The sequence below is a fragment of the Micrasema longulum genome, unplaced genomic scaffold (genome assembly GCF_059751315.1).
Source record: "Micrasema longulum isolate JH-2025_06_02 unplaced genomic scaffold, ASM5975131v1 h1tg001533l, whole genome shotgun sequence".
Classification (NCBI taxonomy): Eukaryota; Metazoa; Arthropoda; class Insecta; order Trichoptera; family Brachycentridae; genus Micrasema; species Micrasema longulum.
Window position 1 is genome coordinate 441,164 of NW_028278716.1, and position 26,226 is coordinate 467,389.

Here is a 26,226-nt window from a genome sequence, read left to right on the forward strand (position 1 = left end):
GAATCGGGGGTAGCAGCATTTGCCATGTCATTTTTTTCTCGTCTCGTGCTCTTTCTTTGTTTCGGATATGATCATTTTATAAAACTAATTGTTCCGATTTTTTTCACATTGGTCTTTTTTAGGTTGGAAACGCCCAATGTTGAATTCAGTATTAAAGATTGTAGAATACTGCGACAACATAACAAATGATAGGTTATTTTGTTGACACTTTTCTTTGTAAAGTCTTATAGTGTTGCCAAATTCAAAGACCCATCAATGAACTTTCTGGTAGTTTGGGCTCTCAGAAAGTGGGATTCCACCCTTGGGATGCTATTGATGTGATTCCTAATATATTGTTTTAATTCAGAAACAATTTTTTGTCATGTCTTCCAGCCAATTCAAAAATATATTTACTTCTAAATGAACTCAGCAACAAAATGTATATTCTGTAATCAATGTAGCGAGCGCTCACGCGTGTAGTCTTTGTGGGCATTTTTTCCAATTCATGCTATAGCTTAATTTTAAGATGTATTTTTCTAAAGTGTATTTTTGTAATTATATTTCTATGTAAATAATATGTGTATGGAAAAATAAACAAGTAAAAAATGACTGTCAAAATTTAATGTGGTACCAAATCTCAAAATTAAGTCATTTTTCAAGCAACTCAAAATATAGTCTTGAAATATCATACAATATGATTTAAGAAAATTCAAGACTGCATTTTGTGTTATTAAATTGAGAACAGTTCATTTAGACATGTTATAGTTTTCGACTAGGTAGTTTATCATATTATCAATACTTCTACATTATTAACTCAAAATCTCAGTTTTTTGACTTGTCATAGTCTAAAACTAGGGGTGCGGTATGTATATTTTTAGTATACATTAGTGTTTTCCTTTCCTTCATAAATATTATAGTATACTAATTGCATAATACTACTAAAATGGTCAGTAATCGTTATATTAAAATGTAAAATATCGATTATTTTGGGACAGCACTATTAGCAACACTAGTTTCCAAAATAATGTGCATTATTAGCACTTCTAGTCTTATCATTTATTCAGTGGTTCATACCTAACAAAAAGTTTAATAAACTAAATAAAAATAAAACTTATGTATTCAAATTAAATAAAAAAAGTTGTCTTTATATTCATAACCTTTATTTGTTTAAAACTATTATTTCTAAATAAAATAAAAACATACATAAAACCCTGACCGATAGTTTTTTTTTTTCAATAATGATAAATTTACATCAACATATCATAAATAAAATTATTTTCACACATTTTGTTTAGTTTAATCTGGGCTGCAACCGGTGCACATTAAAAAGTAAATATTTTTCCTTAAAATAAATCAATATACAAAATATACTGGCAACAATCTATTTGGATTGAGGAACCTTATATACCGTACAAAGACAAAATAAAGACACATGTCTGCCGCAAAACAATAAAAACATTTGTAGAACTCCCCTGCCAAGATTTTCTTTTTCTACATATCTCTAAAATGAACCCGGGCGTGGAAGAAGGATGTAAAAATGTTTAAAAAATCAAATGCTGTTGTCCTCGCTCCGGCAGCACATATGCTTAACTATTTTATTGACTGTTTGTTCTCAGCCTAATATAACTAAAATTCATTTTCACTTTCCAGCAACAATCTCAATCCCCTTAAAAATAATGCACTCTTTTACACACCATAATTTGTATTGATTTGGTAAAAAAAATATAAAAATTATAAAGATCTTTAAGGAAATTAATTTCGACAATGATAAGAATAATGATTTTAGAGATATAGAAGAGTAAAAAAATAACTTGTAAATTTCGCAAGAAGTATGACATAATTATATTTTTCTTAATATTTCCACCTTTATAAAGAAATAATACATTCTATCGGTGATTAAATGTTTTTAAAAATATGTTTTTTATTTAACAACAATTAGATTAACTTAAACTTCTGTTGGGAGTTATTTTAGAGTTAGGGTCAGTTGCATAGAAAAACATTTAAAGCTTAATAATTATTACATTTTTGTCAAAATGGGAAAAGCGGATTGTTCAAATATCGATATTTGAACATCTAAATTTTATATTTTCGTCAAAATAAAGGGCATGACAGAGAATACTTTTTAAATTACATGAGCAATGAAGTATACCAAAAATCATTTTATCTATTTTGGAAATTAACATCTTGGTTACAATAATTGCCCTTCCAATAACACTCCACGTTGAAATTTCATATAAATTATACAACTTCATTGGGTAATTATTTGTTACCTTTTGAGAATAAAATATTCAAAGAATATTAAAATCTGTTTTACGAGCGTGAGTAGGAATATTTACATATCATTAGTGATACTGCAATATCGGTAACTATCAATCGATTTTTTTAGCAGGGGATCTAAAAAAGCATTATTATGATTTTAATCAACCAAAATTACCACTTAAGTATCAGAAAAACTTATATTTTTTAGAGTAAAAATAGCAATAATTTTAAACAATTTTATTTCGGTAAAACATTTTCATAAAAAAAAACAGATTAAGCGGTATTGCAGTATCACCGACAATATATTATTACAATAATGAAATAAATAAATAATACAATTGTGGCACATGATTAACAAATTTATGCCTCAGGTACATGATTCATTATTTTTATCTTGAGCATTCTTTAGAGATTACTTCCTCCTAAATCATCTAATGCATCTTGCGCTTCCTCTTTTAAATTTTCCACTTTCTGTAACAAAAGTAGCTGAAAAAAAATTAAATCGGTAAGCACACTACATGATAATAAGTAAAAATAACTAATCGTATCGAAGTATACATACTTTTGCTGCTGCTATTAATTGAGTAGCTGTTTTGAGTTGGACATGTTCAATTGCGTCCATTAACTTATCTGGTGAAGCATGAGCGATGCTTTTGATTGTTTTATATCCAGCCTTATAGAGTTGAAGTGCTCTAGCCTGTCAATATTTTCAAAATCATAATAAAAATTACAGTTAAAATATAAATTATTACAATACTTTTATTTTGTTTACCTTTTTAACATTGGGAAGATCCATTAGTGGTACTAGTTCTGCAATACAGCAGTGTGAGAGGCGTTGCGTAAAGGTTGATAGAAGGTCCTTAAATAGCCAAAATTCGTCAAGTTCTTCACAAAATCGATGAACACTAGATGCAAATGTTGCAGCTTGTTCCATTAGTAACTGTACCATTCCTCTATTCACCTGATACTTTTCAGATACTGCTTGTAGAGATACTTGATTCCAAAGATCATACAGCATTAATGTTATGTAAAATCGATTTAAAACTTGTTCGGGTATATTCTGGATAAAAAAATCATTAAATGCATAAATATTTATGAATAATTAAAACCAGAATACACCAAACATTCTAAAAACAAAAGACATATAAAACAAAAATGTACATTCTTTTAAATAATAACATTTTGTGGGTCAAATAAAATTTATACCTTGGGATATTTTCCCATCGCTATTTGAACTTTAGATGCTTCATTAAAGCCAATTATCCTCATTGTCTGTAATACATCTTGATCAGATGAAGGCAGCTATAAATATATAAAAAAAGAGTTGCTAATTATATCCATCATTCAATTTTTAATATATATACGTAATTTTTAAAAATTACTTACAACAGAGTAAAAATTTTGCAAGTTCGGTTTATTTGATTCTGCCAAATCATAAGGTGTTACCAAGTACAGCAAATGTACTACTCCAATTAATACCAAAGCATTTTGCGCTTCTTTCAAATCAGAATACAGTTGCTGGGCTCGATTCAATTGCATTCCACCTTAAATAGAGGGAGACATGCATTACTACAAAAGATAAAACACCATGTATTATTGTAAAGAGAAAATTGCATACCCTTTACTGCAGCTTTCCCCAATTTACTCGCAGCTAATTCAGTATCTTTTGTTATTACTATGCGTTTGACTTTATCTTGTGTATTGTTTTCTGAGCCTGATCTGTTCTTTCCCATAGTTTGATCTATAGATACTGAAATGTTTAATGTTGGAATAGTGGGTGAGTCCTCATTTTTCAATTTTAATGCACCCATTTTAAAAAGAGTTCTTATTGTTTCGTGAACTTCCTTATTTATACTTATTTTTAATCTAAAAAATAAATGTAATTTATTTATTTTTAATTAATATTTCCATTCTTACAATTTAGGTACCCAAATACATAAATTAAGAGGTCTTTTTTAATTAGTCATATAATAGGTGTACAACTTTGCCTCTGCCATTTTTTTCTGAAATTTAAAGCCTTATTGTAAAAAAACTGGGTATAAATTTATGATTGTATTGTCCATCGCTGGCCGCTACTTTCTTCCATCTCTCTGGCAGCGTACAAATCCCGGGTTAAAAAAACTGGTCATTCTTGAAGCGATTCAAATTTTTACTTCTTTATAAGACCGGAAGTGCTGGTCAGCCAGACCGCGTGCCATTGATCAAAACAAGTGATAGTCAGCAGGAGCAACATCTGGAGAATACGGCGGGCGGGGTAGGACTTCCCATTTTAATGTTTCCAAGTATGTCTTGATTACTTTCGTAACATGGGTTTAAGCATTGTCATGCTGCAAAATCACTTTATCTGTCTCTCGTATTGCGGCCTTTCAAGCAACTGTTTACAAGCAAAGGAACACTGTTCAACATCTCTTGGTTTCAACTTCAACGCGTACGGCACCCAATTTCCTTGCTTGTAAATCATTTCCATGGTTTTGAGGCGTTTTGAAATTGCTTGTTGAATCACTCTGGACTTTGGTGTAAGTCTTCATCAAGTAATGCCTCCAATTCTGCATCTCCAAAAATCTTCTCTCTTCCACTGCTATGGCTGTCATCGACGTGAAAATCATCATTCTTGAAGCGTTGAAACCACTCATGACATGTTCTTTAACTAACAGCAGACTCACTATAAGTATTTGAGAGCATTTAATAAGCCTCAACATTTCCAATCGAGAATAACTTTATGACACTAATCGACTAATGTTTCTATGAGGTTATGTTGACTGATGCCCAAGTTCATTGCATGACATGTATGATCTATTTATTTCAACCACTACATACCCCTAAAACCATATACAGGAAAACGGCGGAAGCAAAGTTGTACGTCGAATATATATTATAGAACTGTGTCTGAAAATTGGAATTGAGCTATAGTAACAGGGTTCGAACCTCCAACCCCTGATCCATGCGTCATAATAACCCGCAATTTTATTTCATATTTTATGTAATATTGAATGTATCAATAAAACAATGGAGTTAATAATTTATAGGCTACTTAGGAAATTCTGAATGTTTTATAATAACTAAACATATAAATAATTAAGCATTGTTATTACGTAATTGGGGGTTAAATAAAATTCTTTAAAAACTTAGTACTACGAGCTGGAATCAATAACAAAATAATTTAAAGACATAAGAGCCGATTGTCTCAGATAAAGCTGCAAACTTGTATAAGTCCGTCATTTAAGTGATACCATTTTTACCTGTCAGCTTGCACAGAGAGTAATGTTTTTCTACTAAGTTCTTTAAGCATCTTCATATTTGTGGCTGTTTCTGAAGCAACTGCAGTCAGGAGGAAATTTTTCATATTAAAGCCAGTATGCAGACTACTACAGACACTGTCCATTGGAGAGGCAAGGAGTGCCTTCACTTTCTCGCTGTGGTACGGAGCACATATCAGTATACTGTCACCATAGCCTCGAAATCCAGCCCGTCCAGCTCGCCCAACCATCTGCTTATACGTAGATAAGTTTATGAAACTTCGCCCTACCATCGGGGCTCTCAGAATAACTCTCTGTGCTGGTAGATTTACTCCTGCGGCGAGTGTTGAAGTACAACATAGAACGCTTAGCAGACCAGACCTTAAATTGAACATATTTAATTTAGTTACATATAATGTATTTTTATCATTGCCACTTATTTTTAAAAATAGGTTTACTTTTGCTGATCTAAGCAGTTAATGGGCAATTTAGGATAACTTCTGGTAAAACAATAATGTAACTTTTTTTACATAACAAAGCAATAAGTTTCTGTAAATTTAAATACAAATTAATTCCTTAATTTGAATTTATACTACTTTAAACTATTTATAATATTTAACCTATATTTACAATAAAATAATTACCAATGAAATTGATGTGTTGTTTAAAATTCAATACATAATCTATTAACATTTGTTTTTTGTCTATCAAGAAAAAAAATAGTTACGTCATTGTTTAAATGGGAATGACGATATACCTTATTATTTTTAAGTACCTGAAAGCATCCTCGATGAGTCGCCTTTCTTCAAATGCGAGACCAGAGTGATGATATCCTACGCCCCATGGAATAAGAGATAGCTGTAAATTGTCTCCGCTATTTTCTTCTTTTAAAGCTCTACATAAAGCAGCCTTCTCTTGTTTACGATGTTCCAATAAATTTCTGGAAGAAAATTTTTGTATAAGTTTTTGTAGAATTCATCAAAAGATATTTCAATCTGTTTTTTTAAACTTACTTTGCTATAACTTTACAAAGCAGAACTCCAACATTTTCTGCATTTTGTTTTGTGGGGCAGAAAATTAGGCACGAACTTTGAGGAATGACTTCCATAACCAAACCACCTAAATGATCAGGATCTATTTTTTCAACTTGTGATGAATACTAGAAACAAAAATTAATACGCAGCATAAGAATCACTGGTCAAATTTTATTTTATTTAAGTTTTTTTAATAAAATGACAAAATATTTTGAAAGTAAAAAAAAAACCTAACACCAAAATCTACAGTTCTTGAGTGACTTATTTTGTCATCTTCATTTTTTGCTCCACAATTTATGCTCAGTATTTCTTTACCACATTTTAAAAATTCCTTTAATTCAACTGGTCTGAAATCTTGGGTGAAAACATATGCCTTAAGAAATGAAGCAAGTTCCTCTAGATTACCAATAGTTGCACTCATTCCAATCATTTGTATTTTCTCTGTAACAAAAATAATTTTTCCATAAAAGCAACTTCCCTATAGACATTAATTTAAAGTAAAAGTCTTCTGTGTTCAACAACAATAACATATCTTCATTGATATACATATATATGTATAAACTAGAAGCGGCAGCAAGCACCCAACTTGTGTTCCATTCAACATAAGTTTTGGAGCTTATTTTGTATTTAGTGGGGTTTGTTTGTTCTCTAATTACATTTTGTTATATTACCATTAAAATGCCGTCCTGCATTTTAATGTATTGCAAAAATACATTGACAATTATTTGGAAAGCTGGCAGAGTGACATTTCATCTGGTAAATGAGTCTTTATTTAGTTTTTAAATAAAATTAAAACTTCATTTTCTTTCAGTGAATGTGACATTTTCGAAAGCCATTTTTTAATTATCTGCATGTACAATGTTGTTGCCTGTCACCGGTAACTATGCTTTAAGTTCTGATTTCAAATTATTATTAATTTTTAATGAAATTAAACTCAATGATGATTATGTTTCTTTGGTTAAAAAGTTTTTTTTTTTATTAAGATATTTTATTTGATTTTTTTTAGAAAAATAAAAACAAATTTTACATGAAATTAATACAAATAATAAAAAAGGTAAGAATACCCATTGATTAATTTTGTATCAACCTTTTAAATATTTAGTAAACTAGAATATTTCACAATCCCTGGATTAGTACCTGAAACTTTCCGATCATCTTACCTTCATGTAACAAAAATGATCAAGATTCAAATCTTTCCAACCGTTAGGTGTGGAAAGGGAATGATGATGATGATGAATTTTGTACCACCAAATGTCTTACATTTGGGATTTATTTGTGAAATTTTAGAAGCTAACTTAAGTTCACAATCCCACTTGAAATACTTGAATTTCACTAATTGTAAAGAAACATAATGTAAAAATATATCAATTCTTTATAAAACGTCAATTTGTAAGTAGTGACAACCCTGGGTCTCAATCTGCAAGCGTTATTTCTTGTACATGTTAAGCAAATGTGAAGCAGTGCAAAATGGCGCAACGTGCAGCTTTGAATTCATTAGGAAGTGGCAGACAGGTAACCCTATTTACTCTACAACATGTTTTGCACGGCAATGTTGATGCGGCATGACACAACAACTCTTGCTTCCCCCTTGGCATTTGTCAATTTTTTGAACCATATGGAACAGCACTTGAACCTTGTATAGTCTAGAACCATCATCTCTATTTAATTATACCTTAGTTCATATCTATGAATAACTTTTTTAAAGTCAATCTTCTTCCTTGCCTCTTCCCAGTTTTTCTAGGGTCGGCTCTTCTGGTACGCAGTCTCCAATTCTTGCTGCCTTGTGTCCCTCCTTAGGTCCCTTTCAATATTGGTCCACTAGGTGGCTTGTGAAGGACCTCGAGCTCTCGCTTGTGCGGAAATATCCAAGGCAAGTCTGACCACGTGATTGTCATTCCGTCTATTAACGCGTCCGTACCATCAGAGTCTAGTTTCTTTTAGTTTCTCCGGAATAGGCACGACCCCAAAACTACCGCGAACATATTCATATTTTATCTTGTCAATCCTGGTAACACCTGTGAACTATTTGAGCATCTTCATTTCTGCAGTATAAATTTTCTGCTGATGCTATTTTTTTTAGTCAGTATAAAAATAAAAACACGTATGTACATTATGATATTTACCTTCAGAATACAGTACATTCGAAAGCAACATTTCAAGAGTACACCCCCGACTAGGTTCGCCTAACAGGTGTAGTTCATCAATCTAAAACAAACCAAAATGATTATAAAGTTTATATTTGAAGCACTAACTTTGTGGTTATTCATTATAATAAAATAAATAAAACAACTTTGTTTTTAACCACTAATTTTTTTACGTAAACCTTGACAAAGAAGCTTGTTTGCTTTGACCTGTCGGTGAAAAATAAAAATTAGTGGTTAAAAACAAAGTTGTTTTATTTATTTTATCAAAATGATTATGTTTGTTATTTCATTTACTACATAAAAAAATATTGAACTGAAAATCATATATAGTGTAGGTATTTTATAGGTATTCTAAACAGTTGAGATCTAGTTGCTCATTGTTAGAAGTTTTATAGTTACATCAAATGTTGCAATATTAAAGTATATTATGTATACCACTATTAATCCGATTTCTCCTAATCTTTTTGTTTCTAAGAGACTTCTCACAAGTCCTAATCCTTTTTCAATTGTAGCTATGTATATACTATTCTTATTTCTTCTTTTTCTCGGTGGATACGATCCCTTACTTCCAGCGTATTCTTCAATAAAGAAGTTTAAACTCAATGCAAAGGGTGATAGACTCCAAACCTGTTGAAGAATTAAGAAATAAACAAATTTATATAACATTGTTATTCTAATGTCCACAGAAAATTTAACAAAAGTTAAAATAGAAAATAGGAAACCAAACCTCTCTTGTGTTTCTATAAGGAAGTTTGAAAGTTGGAGACCTATATACTATATCACATAGTATTTTGATACATTTTAGTAATTTTAATCACAAATTTTGATGCTTATAAATATTAAAATATTTAGGGTATCATAATTTTCATTTTAGTCAAGTACATTACGTAATTGACTGTTTTAGTCAGGAATGTCCGAAGCATACAAATCACCTTAGATCGTGTGTATGAACATTGGAAATAATTCATCAAAAAAATAATTAGCAGGCATCAGTCAGCTACCGCCGTTTACAATCTCGGGTACCCTATCAGTTGTTATCGCCTATCAGTTGTTTAGGAATTTAAATGTAATAAAGAATAATCGGTCATTCAAAATAATGCTACCAAAACCACACAAATTAAATAGATATATTAAATATCCAGGCAAAAAGATCGGTTATTACGTGATTAAAAATGAACAGTGAAAATTCTGTAATTTAAAATAATAACAGTCAGTTGTTGGCGACTGTTACATGCTGCAGGCTATATCTAGGTGTTCAAATTTTATTTGTACAACTATCTAAATAAATACATTACATTAATGAATCTGTCCTCTTGGCCTTATTAAATGAGACCAACGGGCTTCAGTTCATCGGCTTTTCGGGCCTCGGTTAATTAGGATCTCGGATGCGCTATATAATTTATCTATAATACAAATTGAAATCAATATTTATAACTTTGTAAAGTGCCTTAAGGGATTATATCATAAAAATGGTGCTGTATTAGTTATCCATAATAATAATAAAAAAAAGAAGTATTTTATTTAGGATGCAACTTAATTATTTTCGTAATTTAAAAAAATAATTACATTTATTGGCATTTATAAATATGGTCTCAGAGACATTGAAATTTTATCAACAATAATCAATATTTTCTCGATAATATTTATTATAGTATTTGCATGCTTGTATTACAAAACCAACAGTACATTCAAATGTCATTATACATGAATTATCCTTTACGTATAAGATTAGAAGGTACTCTCAGTAGGGAATTGTTTTGAATATGTACTACATCAGTTTCTCTATCGACTGACTTGAAGTCGTGAGCATGCATGGATACATGAGTAAAAACAGTAAAAAAATATCGCAAGAAAATGTTAAACCTTGGGACTTTTTGATTTGTGTTTTTAACATCAACATCCATTCGTAACGGCAACAAAATATAAAGTATGCAAACACCCCGAATCAGCAGATAAGAGTTAATAGGGGAAGACCTTTTGCTTTATTTGTATAATAATGCGAAAACACCAGGGCCTCCGATTGAAATAATAATTATGTTGATACAATATATTAAGAGTTATTAATAAATAAATACCTACCTTTTCTTGCACGATAGAAACAAAGGGCAATACAAATATAACATTTTTCTTTCTGCATATTATTTCCTTTAGCATTAATATTTCTGCAACAAGTGTTTTCCCTCCACTCGTTGGTAGAGCATATATTAAATTTTGCCTCTTTTCAACAGCTGGTAAAGTAAGGCATTCATTTTGCCAATCTGAAAAGTAAGTTTATCAACATAAATAGTTATTTATTCATACCATACCTTATCATTACACTTTCATTATCATATTGCGAAAATCCTACATATTATATTAATATCAAACGATCACATAAATATGTGTTTTATATTTGTGTATATCATGATGTGCCTACCATGTAAAAGTCCTTTGGGTGTTTATGAATAAATAAATTAGTTCTACCTACATGCTTCTTTTAAAATTGTGGGTAAAATAAAATGTGGTGATTTAAATATTTTGATGACTAATTAATGCTCTTCAAAGGCTTCTAAGAATAAGGTAGAAACATGATAAGTTTGTGAAAACGAAGATTAAAATAAACATACAATACCGAATTATTTTCAATAAACTACCAGACAAAACCAAACAAAAGACTCACACAACCTTTACATAAGATATTAAAATACTATCATTGATAATAGAATGTGAAGCTAAAAAAGTAAAATTATTTTGTTAAATGAATGTAACCCGTAAAGGTTCATAAATATTTTTTTTTTTTAATATTTTTAAAAATGTGTTTTCTCACCATATAACTTTTCTATGCCCTTGTACTGAATAATCAATGGTTTCACAGCAGGTGGTAATCCATAAAAATACTGAGATGATTTAAAGTTCTTTGGTTGGCCTAGATTGCATTTATTATTTTCTTGTACCGTTGAAATGTTCATAGGGAGATTGAGCATGAACGAGTCACTTGTTTCATCCATAAAATTATGATTCTCCTCTTTAGCGTGGTTAATAACATAATTTATAGAGTTGTCAAAGGAAAGGCTTAAATCATAAGGTTTTATACTATCGGTGGTTATAAATGGAAATGATTCAAAATTTACTTTTGTTACAAGGTTTGCTAATAAATTCTGTGGAGATTCAGCAACTTCAGTTTGATAACATGGTATTAAATTATTTTCACTACATTGTGTTGCATTTATATCAGGACTTGATTCTTCATTTGTTGGTACATAATCACGATACTCTTTATCATTAGAACTTTTTTTTGTTGTTGACAAATGAAAACATTCTGCTGAAGTTGATTGAAAATTCGTTATTTTTTTAAATGTCTTACTATATGGATTGTAATTTTTTGAAATTATTTGTGGGAATTTTGAATTATGATGTCGGTTTTCATATTCGATTGACAGTTTTGGATGATCAGGATCATTAATTAAAAATATATCGTCTGACAGCATTTTCTTATTGGACCTAAAATCTACATATTATTAAATTTTTAATTCAAAATTATATTTTATTATAAGTTTAATGAATTCAATGCTACTTACGTTACATGATCAATAAAATAACAGTTGAATTTTAATCAGTAACATTTGATTATATAATGATTTCGTTCAAATTAGTAATTATTTGAAACTCGAAACATCGAACATCCAATGGTTTTGTCACACTAAACTTATTTTTTGACATTTTGTGATATCACCAGAGATTATGTAGTATGTAGCACAGATTATATAGTACCTACAAGCATGTAAAACAAGTTGTTATCACCACATACTACATTATATTTAAGATATAAAGATTAAAGGTACAATGGAAAGTACTGAAATACTTGTCACTGGATGATACAGTTTTGTATTTTGTAGGGAACACTAGTCTGTGGTAGGTAACAACTTTTTGGCCCTTTTCACACATGCCGCGCCAATCCACCCGGCTCGGCAATTTTACCGCGTTCATCATACAAACGCATACACAACGTGTCAGCTTTTGTAGGGTGAACCACAGATTATATAGTACCCGATAAAATTACCGCGCCGGGTGGATTAGCGTGGCATGTGTGAAAGGGGCCTTTGGGTGCTCATTCAACAGGTAAAAAAAAGATAGCACCTAAAGAAGGCCACGCAAAAAAAGAGATTTCATTTCAGGTAAGTTATTTTAATACAAAGTTACTAAAAATATATTGCAATAATTTGAGACAAACATTCTGCAAGATTTGTTATAATATTTATAGTTAGGTACTTAGATATCTAAATAAATTTACCCAACTATTTAGGATTGAATTAGTAATTCGGGATATTCTCTCTTTGTGATATTAAATTTATGACAAAAATAACCCTTAAAAATACATTATTTACTGCATTAGAAACAGGGGGCTCGGAGGGGCTCGCGTGAGCTACTTGTTAAAGTTGATTTGTGCCTTGTGTTAAATTTGCTGTAAAATAATTGAAATAAAAAAATAACATTTATTTTATGTTGTACCATTAATAAAATAACCTGGGTATATTAATATTTATAATATTAGGTATTTTATGTTTAGAAGTTACAATTACATTTCTTACCTACCTACAACTATTATTTTGTGCCAGTTGTCAAATATTTTCGTTCGAGTTTAGATATATTACCAAAAAAGTTATTTTCTGAAAATGAACAGTTCTACGTATTTTTTCATAGTAATCATTATTGGTTCTTATTTTGCCAAGAAAACACTACGGTCGATCATAAAATATTTTTAACACCTTGCCCACCATATGCCGCACACCGCATTTGAGGACATAAGTATTCTTGCCGAACGGAAAAGTTACTCGTTGCCGAACGAAAAAAGCTGCCCGAAGGAGCTCTCTGTAATCTGGTAGCCTTAGCACCTTTGTACTGAAAGAAGGTTATCCAGAAGTACACAATATGCACTTCATTGGATTTAGAAAGAGGGAAATGAATTCTTTACTGGCTGGGATTAAACTGATAGGACCCCAGATAGCAATGTAAACTTGCCTCAAGCTTGTATCAAGTTTGAAGTATAAAGAGTTCAAGCTTGACCCAAGTTTGAGATTGCAACTCTGTAAACTTGAGGCAAGTTTAAAGCAAACTTCCTAGTTACCATCCAACAAACTTGCATGATGTTTGTTTTAACAAACTTGCATGATGTTTGTTTTTACAAACATCCTGCAAGGTTGTCACACCAACATTCATGCAATTTTGGGTTTATTTCTACAAAGCGTTTGTGCTTCACACAAAGTTTCGTGTTTTTTTGATTTTTTGTTAAAAAAATCAAAAAATTATAAAAAAAAACAATAAATCAAAAAAAAAAAAAAAAACGAAAACAAAAAAATCGAAACACATAAAACAAAAAAAAACACAAAAACACGAAGCTTCTTAAAAATATTAATATAAAATAAAATATCTTATTATTTCTCAGTATATTTATTTTGAATAAATAATAAAAATTACGGGCTATTTTTGCCAAGAAAGTCAGATGATGTGATACAAAACAACCAATTTCCTTCGAGTACCTATTAGAAAACTCCAAAATTGATGTAGTCAAGTCCATCAGAGATTTAGGAGTTGTTTTGGACTATAAACTGACATACAACGAGCATATAGATAATACAGTAAATAAATCACTGAAATTACTTAGCTTCATTAACAGAATATCCTCTGATTTTACTTATGTCCGTACAATCAAAACTCTTTATTGCTCAACTGTTCGCCCTCTTCTAGAATATGCCTCCATGGTCTGGTATCCATTCTATGTCAATCGCATAAATCACATTGAATCAGTCCAACATCGCTTCGAAAAATAGCGTGAATGCTCGGACTAGAGAGAGATAATTATTTTTATGCTGAAATAGAGTCAATGTTAAATATTTCTAGTCCTCCAAAAACGTAGAACTAATATTTACTCCATATATATGTTCGGCATACTAAATGGTATAATCGATGTTCCATCATTACTGGGACAAGTAAAATTCAATATTCTGACTCGTAGATTGAGAAACAATGAATTACTGTTCATCGATCAGCATGGAACAAACTATGGCCTAAATTCTCCAATGGCCCGCCTTTGTCGTATTGTTAACTCAAGACAAGATCTGGACTTTTTTGGTTTAAGTTTACAACGATTTAAACGAGCACTAAATAAATAGTCCAGATCTTGTCTCGATGTCCCTTATGTTTGTCAATGCTTCTTTCTTTTTTAAAAAATGTTTTAAACTATTCTTTTATTGTAATATTTAAACTTTATAAATTGTATACATGGACAATGTCCGTTAATAAATAAATGTCAGATGATGTGATGTCAAATAATTCATGTCAATTGACTGGAGGTCAGAGTCCGGTGCATTCTTTTGTCTCTCAGCTCTGAAACAAATAAATAAAACTGTTTTATGGATTTTGGACTAGTGGGATTTCATCATGATTAAAAGTATCCGATATTCAAAACAAAATTTTTTGCAACAGAGGAAAAACATTTTGAGAAGGGAATATGGAAGTCTAGGTATTTACTGGGCTAATGTACTGTCATTGGCTGGTTTATTTGGCCACTTTACAAACTGTGTAACATTCAGCGTTCTGCCTATGTTTAAACATCTTTATTTCCTCAACTCTTCCATCTGTTAACTTTTGTGAAGTATAAGAGCTGATGGTTGAGTCGGATGAATCTCACTCACATGATTTAGGTTTCAGCTCCTATACTTCACAAAAGTTAATAGATGGTTCCTCACTTCATCGTCAGAGTCTAAATTGGAAATTTCTCCAGCTTTTTTAAAAATGTTTCCCCATAATTTCAAAGGTCGTGCTTTCCCGTACGTTTCTGAAAATAGAATAAACAGTTTTACTTTGCATACATTTTTTAATGTAACCAACATAAACATGACATAAATAGTTACCTATAACATGGCAGATCAGTTTCAGTTATAGAAAAATAAAATACATAGGTACCATAAAACATCATTCAATCAATTATGTTTTGATGCAATGACTCACCTAATAGTTTAATGTTTGTGATATTTAATAATTAATCAGTTAAAACTGTTGTAAGCATTATGCAGTGGATGAGATATTAATGATGGTAAAATATATTCAAACTTACCTCAAAAAAACTTTGGACAAGGCGGTTTTATCGGATGACAGTTCTACAAAAACTCATTTTGGTTGTTTTTTCCTCGGTGGCATATCAATAGTTTATCCTTTAAACAGAGTATTAATATTTAAACAATATTAAAAGTATTGAAAATCACCCAAACAGAAATGCCTGATTAATACTAATTTATCGGCAGCACTACGCACTAGATTTACATTTAATCAATAAAGCTATGGTTTCCTAAGACAGCGGTACCGTCACAAAGCGGCCGTCACGGGACGGCGGATGACGTCATTAAAACGTTGACTATGTAAATCAATGGCGCTGGTTTCCTAGAGAGCGTTGACCGTGAACGTAACGTCGAAGCAACGGTGCCGCCATTTGCAGGACGGCCGTCACAGCGGTGCGAACTGTTTTCGAACGGTTTTTGTCGCGAAGCGGTGACCGTTTGGCTGTCAAAATGAGTGCAAACGTGGTGCGGAATGTTGAAAATGTCGAAATATTGATTAATTTTGTAAAAATCATGACGATTTATGTAATGGAAGGGCAAAGACTATTAAAAAGTCGAGTTGAAACAAAGTTCGTGAAGAAATATCGGGACAACGCTTAAAATATCAGGTATGTACTAAAATGTAAATAACAATAGAATCATATAAAAATAACAGAGCAAATGTTTATAAGCTACAAGAAAAAAGCTAAGCATCTATCATAATGTTATTTTTCTAATTCAAAACATGTATTATAACATTGTTTATACGTAATAGATTCCAAGGAATCCTAACCTATTTATTGTGTCAGATATTTATTGTGTGCAGATAATTGGTTGAATTCTATAATAAAATTTCGTAAGGTATCCAAAGTAAAATGCTTTTATTGGATTCAATTATCCTTTTATTTTTTTTATTTACAAGGGTGTAAAATGTGACGCATTTTGTCTTGTAAGGACATTATCAAACTTTTTATTAGGTTACCTTACCAAATCCTAACCTATTTTGAAGTTGACATTTTATGAAATAACACACAACATTTCAGATTAAAAGTCACATGGGTGTGATTTAAAATAAGGAGTTCTCAATGAATATTAAAGAGCCAAGAAAAATGCCTGGAACATAATCTTAACAGAGTAAGTTTGATGAATTTTAAATAAAATATGCCCTTTGAACATGAAATGAATACAACAAATTTGTCGATGGATACAAATAAGTATACCAATGTAATTCTTGTATAAACATTACTATAATATATTTTCTGCATTAATTATTACATTTATTTATTCTAGAAAGCTACAAACACCAAAGAGTAGTCACCAATATAAACAATTTTTGTTACAACTGAGAGGGAAAACATTTTTGAGAAGGGAATACTGAATTTGCGTCGTAGGTGAATTGGTTCAGGCGAATAAATCTCACCCAAATGATAAAAGTTTCAGCTCTTTTACTTCACAAAAGAAAACAGATGGAAGAGTTGAGGAAATGTGATGTTAAAACATAGGCAGAATGGAGAATGTTACAATGTGTAAAATGCCTACTTAAACCAGCCTATGACAGAGCATAAGCCCTGTAAGTGCCTAGACTTCCATATTCCCTTCTCGAAAATGTTTTCTCTCTCTGTTGCAACAAATTTAGAACTAGATAACTCCCTAGGGAGGAAATCCAGCCTGTCTGCAAACATTTAGACATACTCAAAACATTGTTTTTAATGAGTAAACTTATGGCACAGAAAAACGATTAAATGTAGACATACTTGGGACTTATTTATACATTTGTTCCAAGATTCTTATCACCGAATTCAATTAAATAATATCGTATGTAAATGAGCTCCCATTTATATTTGAGACAAGTTCAAACTAGTTTTATAGCAACTCCATAAACACCAGTAATAAGTTCTTATTTAGATACATAAGGTAGGTTGCAATAACTTTCCTGTATATTCATTGTGAATTTTATTTTCAGAATAAGTACATACTACAAAATTATTTTCACCCAAGTGCAGATCAAGATACGAGTAGTGAGAGGGTAGATACTCTCCCGATAGTACTACTAGATTTGCTGTGCGAGTCAAACTCAAATGTTTGCCAGCAGAAATTACTAGGCTCCCGAGCGATTTCTTCACTGCCTCAACATGCAAGGACAAGGGGACATTCGTCAACGACCTACGACTCAGACTCGCAGACATCAGACAAACACCAGGCATCCACCACAGTCCAAAGAAAACCTTTATCCACAAAGAACTTCTCAACACGAGCCACGTATTTATATTTACTGACTGCCACAGAAGACCATTCCAGAACGCCATACAATGTAGAACAGACGGGAGACAAGACTTTCTGAAATCTACCTTCACCCACAGCAGTACTTACTTCGGACTCACCAGATCCACCTCCAGGAAGGCAGACACTCCCCTGAAATGAACACTTCCCAGAATAATACTGATCATAAAAACAAAAATGTACTAATAAATATGAGCAAACTATTTTTACCTGGATGCAAATTATGTTTTAAATACCTCTTATGAATGTACACATTATTGTAATTCCATTTTGTATTATAATTTTATATGTATTCTTCTCCGTTTTTTAGATCATGAGAAATGTAGTTTATACTCGCATAATATATTTTCTATTACATAATATTTATGTAAATTTAGGATTATAATGAAAAATCCTCAAGTATGCTATACTAAAATGATTTCGTGTTTAGCATTAGGTCTTATACTCATATATATACATATAACTCATAAAATATTAGTTCTTTATACAAATATGAACCAAACTTTTCTTCTTTAAATATCTCTTTGTAAAAAGAGATATTTAAAGAAAAAAAGACAATAAATTTAAGTTAATTTAAAAAAAACATCTTAAAAAAATAATAACATATTGTGGTAAAAAAAGCAATATATTATTTTTAAATGCTATTCTAAAAGTAATTCAAATAAGTTTAAAAATATAAAACCAGCAGTGGAAAAAGAAAGAATAAAAGTCTTTCAAGTGAAATGTAAAAGAGCATCAGAAATTCAAATATATTAAAAAAATATTTTGTACTTTCTCCAGCCTGTCAATATAAGTAATGTATTGTGGATTCCAAATTATGGATGCAAATTCTAGGTGAGTACTTACATAGCTATAATAGAGTAATAATGAATTGATTACAATGTCTGCTTTGTAATGACAAATGTATTCTTTATGTTTGTCGTTACTATGTAAAATACTATATTATATTTTGACAGACTAATAAAATGAATTTAATTATGATTCAAAGAGGTTGGACATATACTTGTATGATAGGGAGCAGATGATATTCCTAAAGAGTTAAAAGTTATACAATACTGTGTTGTGGGGTACATAAATTATTAGTTAAACGCTGAAGACATTTTGGTTTCGAACTTACAGTTTGTAGTTATGTATATTATTACATATGAAAGTTATAAGTATATATTATGGTGTCTGTAAGAAGTAAGTATATAATAATTGTAATTTTTCAGAAGAAATCTGTACAGTTTATATATAGTAAGCAATATTAAGTTCTGATGTTCCAGTATAAATTGTTACTACAATTATTACAAGTTTATATATGTATATTAAAGAAAACGTAAAGTAAAGTGAATTCTGGTTCTTTTGTTTTACAAAGAGATATTTAAAGAAGAAAAGTTTGGTTCATATTTGTATAAAAGTACAAATATTATATGAGTTACATATAATATATGTGTATAAGACCTAATGCTAAGTAATCTCACGAAATGTAAGAAAGCATCAGAAATTCAAATGTTTTAAAAAATATGTTGTACTTTCTCCAGCCTGTCAATATAAGTAATGTATTGTGGATTCCAAATTATGGATGCAAATTCTAGGTGAGTACTTACATAGCTATAATAGAGTAATAATGAATTGATAACAATGTCTGCTTTGTAATGACAAATGTATTCTTTATATTTGTTGTTACTATGTAAAATACTATATTATATTTTGACAGACTAATAAAATGAATTTAATTATGATTCAAAGAGGTTGGACATATACTTGTATGATATGGAGCAGATGATATTCCTAAAGAATTAAAAGTTATACAATACTGTGTTGTGAGGTACATAAATTATTAGTTAAACGCTGAAGACATTTTGGTTTCGAACTTACAGTTTGTAGTTTATTTATTTATTTTATTTTATTAAATATTTGGGTAAATCATAAGAACGCAAATATTTCTTTTTTAAAAAAAATAAAAAATAAGTATTAAAAACAACAATTTTTTAACATAAAAAGACCAATTAAGTTTTCATAAATTAAAAAGATATAAACATTAAATGTGACAAAAAAATAAAAAATATATAAGAATTTTAAGTGAGAAAAGAATAATTAGTTTTGTATATTATTACATATGAAAGTTATATTATGGTGTCTGTAAGAAGTAAGTGTATGATGATTGTAATTTTTCAGAAGAAATCTGTAGAGTTTATATAAAGTAAGCAATATTAAGTTCTGATGTTCCAGTATAAATTGTTACTATAATATTTACAAGTTCATAAATGAATATTAAAGAAAACATAAAGTAAAGTGAATTCTGGTTCTTTTGTTTTACAAAGAGATATTTAAAAAAGAAAAGTTTGGTTCATATTTGTATAAAAGTACAAATATTATATGAGTTACATATATATGGGTATAAGACCTAATGCTAAACAAGAAATCGTTTTAGTATCGTTATCGTTTGAGAATTTTTCATTATGATCTTAAATTTACATAAATATTATGCAATAGAGAATATATTATGTGAGTATAAACTCCATTTCTCATGATTTACAAAAAGGAGAAGAATACATATAAAATTATAATACAAAATGGAATAACAATAATTTGTATATTCATAAGAGGTATTAAAAACATAATTTACATAAAGTTTTGCATACTATAAAACCATGTAATAGTACTTAATGTTTCCTAAATAAAAGAAAAAAATATTTCTTTCTCTTATTTCTGTTTACATGATATCATGATTTGTTCACCAAAACACTTGAAATTGGCCCTGTGAAGGAATAGAACGCACCAAGATCAGTTACAAATAAAAATGTAGTTATTGCATATATTATTTTTATTTAATCAAAAACATACACCTTTTATTTTATAAATTATTATGTAATGTATTTTTTAAAATTATTTGAGTATGATCTTCTTCTTCTCTGGTCTCAATCCTGGGATTGGCTGGCAGCAATTCCTTTCATTCTTCTCCTCCATTCCTCCCTGTCTTGTGCGGCTCATTTAAAGTCAACATATGATGAGCAGCGCACGTCCTCTAATAGATCCTCCAGGTACTCTCGGCGTGGGCATCCCCTAGAATTTGTTCCCTCGGTCATCCCCTCCATTGCTCATGCAGGCCTTCTTGACGTATTACATGACCGATCCATCTCGCTCGCCTTTCGGACAAGGTCCTGAGCAGGTGCCTTCCACCTTCGATTCTTTGGAGAACCTCCTCATTTGTAATGTGGTCTCTCCAGGAAATTCCTAGTAGTCTTCTATAGGACCACATCTCAAAAGCCTCTAGTCTCCGTTTATCTCTTTCGGATAGGCACCATGTCTCACAGCCATACATCAAGATACTCCATAAATAGGTCTTGATTAGGAGTATTCTTAGTTTTAGGTCTATATTATTTGATTCTTTTATTTTGGACCTTTTATTAAATGCAAGTCTAGCTTGATGTATACGGCTGTCGACCTCGCTCTTAGACCAACCGTCCCAAAGTTATTTTGCTCCCGAGGTAGAAAAACTCCTTGGTGTTCTTTAGTGGTATTCCCGACATCACTACTCTTATCTGGTGTTGCATTCGGCCTACAGTCAGTAGCTTTGTTTTGTCTTTATTTATCTTCATACTGTAGTTATTTTGAAGAATGCTTTCCATAGTTGTAAGGGCTCTTGCAGTTCTTCTTCACTTTCAGCAACCATAGCAATATCGTCAGCAAACCTTATCATATCCCATTTAGTATTATATTAATAACAATAATTACAGGATTAAATAAACTAAAATTAGTTATTATATAGATGTGATTATAAGTAATTATGATATTTTACAAATTGCAAATATTTATTTATAAATCCAACATACTCAAGGAATACTATTTAAAAGTTTAACATATAACATCAAATCAGAGAGACTAAACATATATTATATAAACTATAAATCATATATTTGTTTTTACATTATAAATTTAAGATGTTTCTATCCACTTGTATCAAACACACACTCACCCTTTCCACAAACCCACCCTCACACTCATATACACTAACTCTCATATTCACATACCTACCAAAACCTCACTCCACTCCAGCAATATTACAGCACATTTAAATCAAAGCTTTCTCTCACTCTCTAAGACTTGCAAATAAATAATACAATAATAAGCTCCACTCGTTTGACGATAACAGCCGAACCTCGCTTCTAAGTTATCGTTTTGAAATTTACTCAAGAGTAAATATTCTACTTTATGCATGGAAAATATATATAGGATCAACATTGAAAACGCATCCAATGTAGTAATGGGGGATTTAAATTTTTGTACACCTAGAGACTAACTCTCAGGTATTGAGAGTCTCCAAGTTTTTAACCAAAGGGACATGTTTCTTAGAAAATTTTTATGATCTACACTATCTTCTCTAATGGGTTCCTTGTGAAGATTGTTGAATCTCTGAAATTCAAATACACTTTACCCATTTACAATCTTTCACCATCTACAAAATATGCTTTTAAAATCTAGAGTACTCTCGGGTTCTACAAACAGTTCTGGATTTTTAGGCGCTACGCACTTTAAACCCACCAATTGTTTTCTCATTAAAAACTTTTAACTCTAGGGATACATTTTGTTTTAGAATGTTGCTTGGATATAGGACTTTGTATGATATCATGTGCCCAAATTTGATCAAGGTTTTTTTTTCAAGATCATTAATGAATTTCGAATGTTGAAATTGAGCATCTAATATTATACTGAAATCATTTAAATGAGGATTATTTTGAATTGATCCAATTATTGCAAACACACTTAATTAAATGTAAGTACAGGATCAAATTTGAAAAATAAAGTTCTACTTTTATCTAAAGGGTGAGGTAAACTAGGGAGTAATATTTTATCTGTTTGAAACAATTCAAATGCCTTTTTTGTTAATAGCATTATTATCGGATATCAAAGATATTGTGAAGTAGGCCTTGTATACAAACTCCTGACGTCACTGCAACCTGTGAAGATCTATTGTGATGGATTAAATTAATTAAAAACAACTACTGCACAACATCATTATACTTACAGAGGAATATTTTTCTTTAATGAAATGAACAAAGATAATAAAAAGTACAGTCAGGAATACAATATATTTAAGAAAGAAGTAAAAAATTACATCTATAATTCTTCTTTATGTAACACTGATTGAAAACATCGTTAATATCTTTTTTGTAATTTATTTATGTTATTCTAAAATAATCTATTATAAGACGTCACTCCCCATTATGTACACAAGAATTGTTTATTTCTTTTACGTAATGGGAAACGTTAATGTAAATATATGTAATTGAAAAATGTAAAAAATTGTATTTAATATTGTATTTAAATTTGTTATTAATAAATTTAAAAAAAAAAATCTATTGCACCTATAACTTTAAGAAATCCTCTCATACAAAATAAGCCGGATATAACTACATTTGTTCTGGACACTGGCTTCATTATAATATAGTCCGGTGTTTTTCATGCCAATTGATGTTGATGTTGAAATAGTTTGGTGACTAAATTCGTGTATATCAGCAGAGTCGTCTTGAATCTGGAAGATTTATCAAAAGTTAATATCTATAGGCATTAAACATTTACGTATTTAAAATTGTCAAATGAATTGACAGAAACGATACTTACATATTGCCAAAATTATTATTCATTACATACCTCATTACTACCCCAGTACCGAATAGCAAATAGGCCCTGGAGTTCTACTGGTATTTTCTCATCTCGTTTGTGTCCTTCCAAATCGAGTTTTACTAGAGTAATTATGCGCCTCATATTTTCCTTCGAAAAACAGTATTTCTCCTTGAATTCGCTGTCTTAAAAATCTTAAAAAGAGTTGACTCTTTTTTTAATACAATTTTCGTGCACAAGAAGGTCGCATGCCTTCGAAAATGTTTAAAATTAAATAAAACTGTGACAAACTATTCATAAATAACGACAAATATGACAGATCGCATTCTAGGGCATATTTTTGACAGATAAGCTGCCGTGGCCGCCAAATATGACAACGTTTTCCTAGGAAACCACTCTCTAGTCACCGTTTCGGCGGCCGTTCACCGCATCACCGTTCGTACGGCCGTTAAGATATCGGCACCGTTTTCCTAGGAAACCCAAGCTTAAGCCACAGAGTAAAACGGGGATTTTTCTATGACTGGAGAAGTGTTGCCAATCTGAATGTTATTTGGAATTAACCACTGTTTTAAAATAACTAATTTAATTCGGCGGCCTCTGTGGTGTAGTGGTTAAGACATTTGACTCACACACGGAAGGTTCTCGGTTCGATTCCCGGTGAGAACACCAAAATAAAATATTATTTTTCTTATGACTGGGTGTACCGTGCTGTAATTCATCACTGTAATTGAGCCTCACGGCCTGTTGTGGTGCAAAAAAATTATCGATATTGTAGAAAAGTCCTGGGATTAAATATAACTGTTTAAATTAAAAATAAATCAAAAAATAATTCTCTCCATATTTTAATGTATATGGTAATGTGTTGATCATCATTCTATGACTTTCGGATTCTGAAATACCTTTATTGACATAACAAGTTTCCAGCAAGTTTTGGCAAAAACTTGTCTCTTCAAACTTGGGGTAACAAGATTCCAGCAACTTTCGATAAAAACTTGTCGCGTCAAATTTTCATTTTCAACCTTCCATCAATCTTAAATCAAGTTTGTACCAAGTTTCACTGCCATCTGGGACATAATCAATTCGCCGAAATTATAACGAAACTTTTTTAAAGCCTTGAAATTCTTTTTGGAAGCCACCAGATCTGCATATCCGGCAGGAGCTATAACAGGGCCACGGATAGTAGCGAGAAGCTCCATTCGGTTATTCCAACGGGACAAGATCACAAAATATATTCAGAAGACTGATTAGGATATTCGCAGCAACACGAAAGGGAATCGACAATATTAACAACAAATCATTTGTCATTAAATTTACCACGACCTGATAAAAACTGCGCAGTCCAATGATCAGGGATAGCCCAAGAAAATTTTAAGCACTGACGGAAAGGGAAGATTACCATCGCGATTGCCAAGCATCGAGAAGAGCACATAGATACATTTTTTTATTCATTTGTGACATTTCTTCAGTTGGGAGTAGAAGGACGCCCCCAATGACAGATGAACATTTTCTTTTTAAGATTTTTTTTTCATAAATAAAACTAAACTTGGAAGAATACCTATGACGGGGTTTACATTCAAGCCGCACGAAAGAAATGCGGTAATGTGTTATGACACTGCCGGTTGAGTTTCGATAAAAAATTGCTCGTCGATATTTACGAATATATATTTATTTATAACACTTCATTTCCCTTTTCAGGATTTCACCTGAGAGTAGCCATCGAGTCAAAAGCACTCGTCCAGAATTCTAGTTACTAGCAGAAAATACCCAAAAAAATGTATTTTTCAGTAGGTACCTATTTTATAAACCTTGATGTATAGAGATAAATAATTACTCAGTTCATTTAAATATACATGTATATTTAAATGTATTTCAACAGAGGGAAAATGTTTTTGGGAAGGGAATGTGGAAGTCTAGGCATTTACAGGGATTATTACCTGTCATTGGCTGGTTTAAGTGGCCACTTTACACACTGTGGAACATTCACCATTCTGCCCGTGTTTAAACATCCACATTTCCTTAACTCTTCCATCTGTGGAATTTTGTGAAGTAAAAGAGCTGAAACCTTTATCACGTGGGTGAGATTCATCAAACCAAATCCCCTACTAATATTTTCAAAAAAAATAGTTTCTATAGATAGGTACTAGATACCTACCTACTTAACATTTTTATAGCCGTAGTACTTAAATATTATTTTTTTGTCCGTATTTCTTTTTTGAATGAATACGTGTCTTGAACGTTGATTTACCTATATTTAATTATTTTTCAGTGGTTTTGTAGGAATTTATTTTTAGGAAAATATTATCTCACGTATTTACTCGTATAGATAATTTCATAAGAAATAATAAAATGGATGTGATTTGATTAAGTTTATTAATTCTCGTTTTCTTGGGCCCGATCGATGATAAATATTTGGTGTGCGAATGAACGTATAGGTATATTATATTTACCTGTTACGTGAATTCAGCTTCTCTTGTCAATAATGTAATGACTGAGGCTTAATCAATCAGCAGCGGGCGTGTTTCTATCAGCAACCGGCATTCGGAACCGCATATAATCTCAGGATCTTAGTCGTTTATCTATCGGCGTGGGCGGAGGAAGTTACATTTAAAGAAAA

The 26,226-nt window shown here is 30.9% G+C and overlaps 1 protein-coding gene and 1 long non-coding RNA gene across 7 annotated transcripts; one reads left to right on the forward strand and one right to left on the reverse strand.

Annotated features, from left to right (window-relative positions):
- Positions 1–1,122: 1,122 nt before the first annotated feature.
- On the reverse strand, positions 1,123–26,175 carry mus301 (mutagen-sensitive 301). Of its 6 annotated transcripts, XM_088236290.1 has the most exons (17): positions 12,715–12,910; positions 12,486–12,564; positions 12,210–12,402; positions 11,459–12,132; positions 10,732–10,910; positions 9,088–9,279; positions 8,632–8,713; positions 6,744–6,949; positions 6,488–6,633; positions 6,250–6,414; positions 5,478–5,855; positions 3,857–4,104; positions 3,625–3,782; positions 3,445–3,540; positions 3,011–3,298; positions 2,801–2,935; positions 1,123–2,724 (listed from the first exon to the last, which is right to left on the reverse strand). In XM_088236290.1, the coding sequence occupies exons 4-17, from the start codon at positions 12,117–12,119 to the stop codon at positions 2,644–2,646; spliced, it is 3,015 nt and encodes a 1,004-aa protein (XP_088092416.1). In that variant the 5' UTR covers positions 12,120–12,132; positions 12,210–12,402; positions 12,486–12,564; positions 12,715–12,910; the 3' UTR covers positions 1,123–2,643. The 6 variants fall into 6 exon arrangements, with proteins under 6 accessions (XP_088092416.1, XP_088092414.1, XP_088092415.1 ...); XM_088236288.1 differs by lacking the exon at positions 12,715–12,910 and having other exon boundaries at positions 12,494–12,629; XM_088236289.1 differs by lacking the exon at positions 12,715–12,910 and having other exon boundaries at positions 12,486–12,594.
- LOC148275001 (uncharacterized) lies at positions 15,962–18,686 on the forward strand. The gene is made up of 3 exons (XR_015824137.1): positions 15,962–16,354; positions 16,769–16,859; positions 17,689–18,686. It is a non-coding gene; the product is annotated as an uncharacterized LOC148275001 (long non-coding RNA).
- Positions 26,176–26,226: the final 51 nt, after the last annotated feature.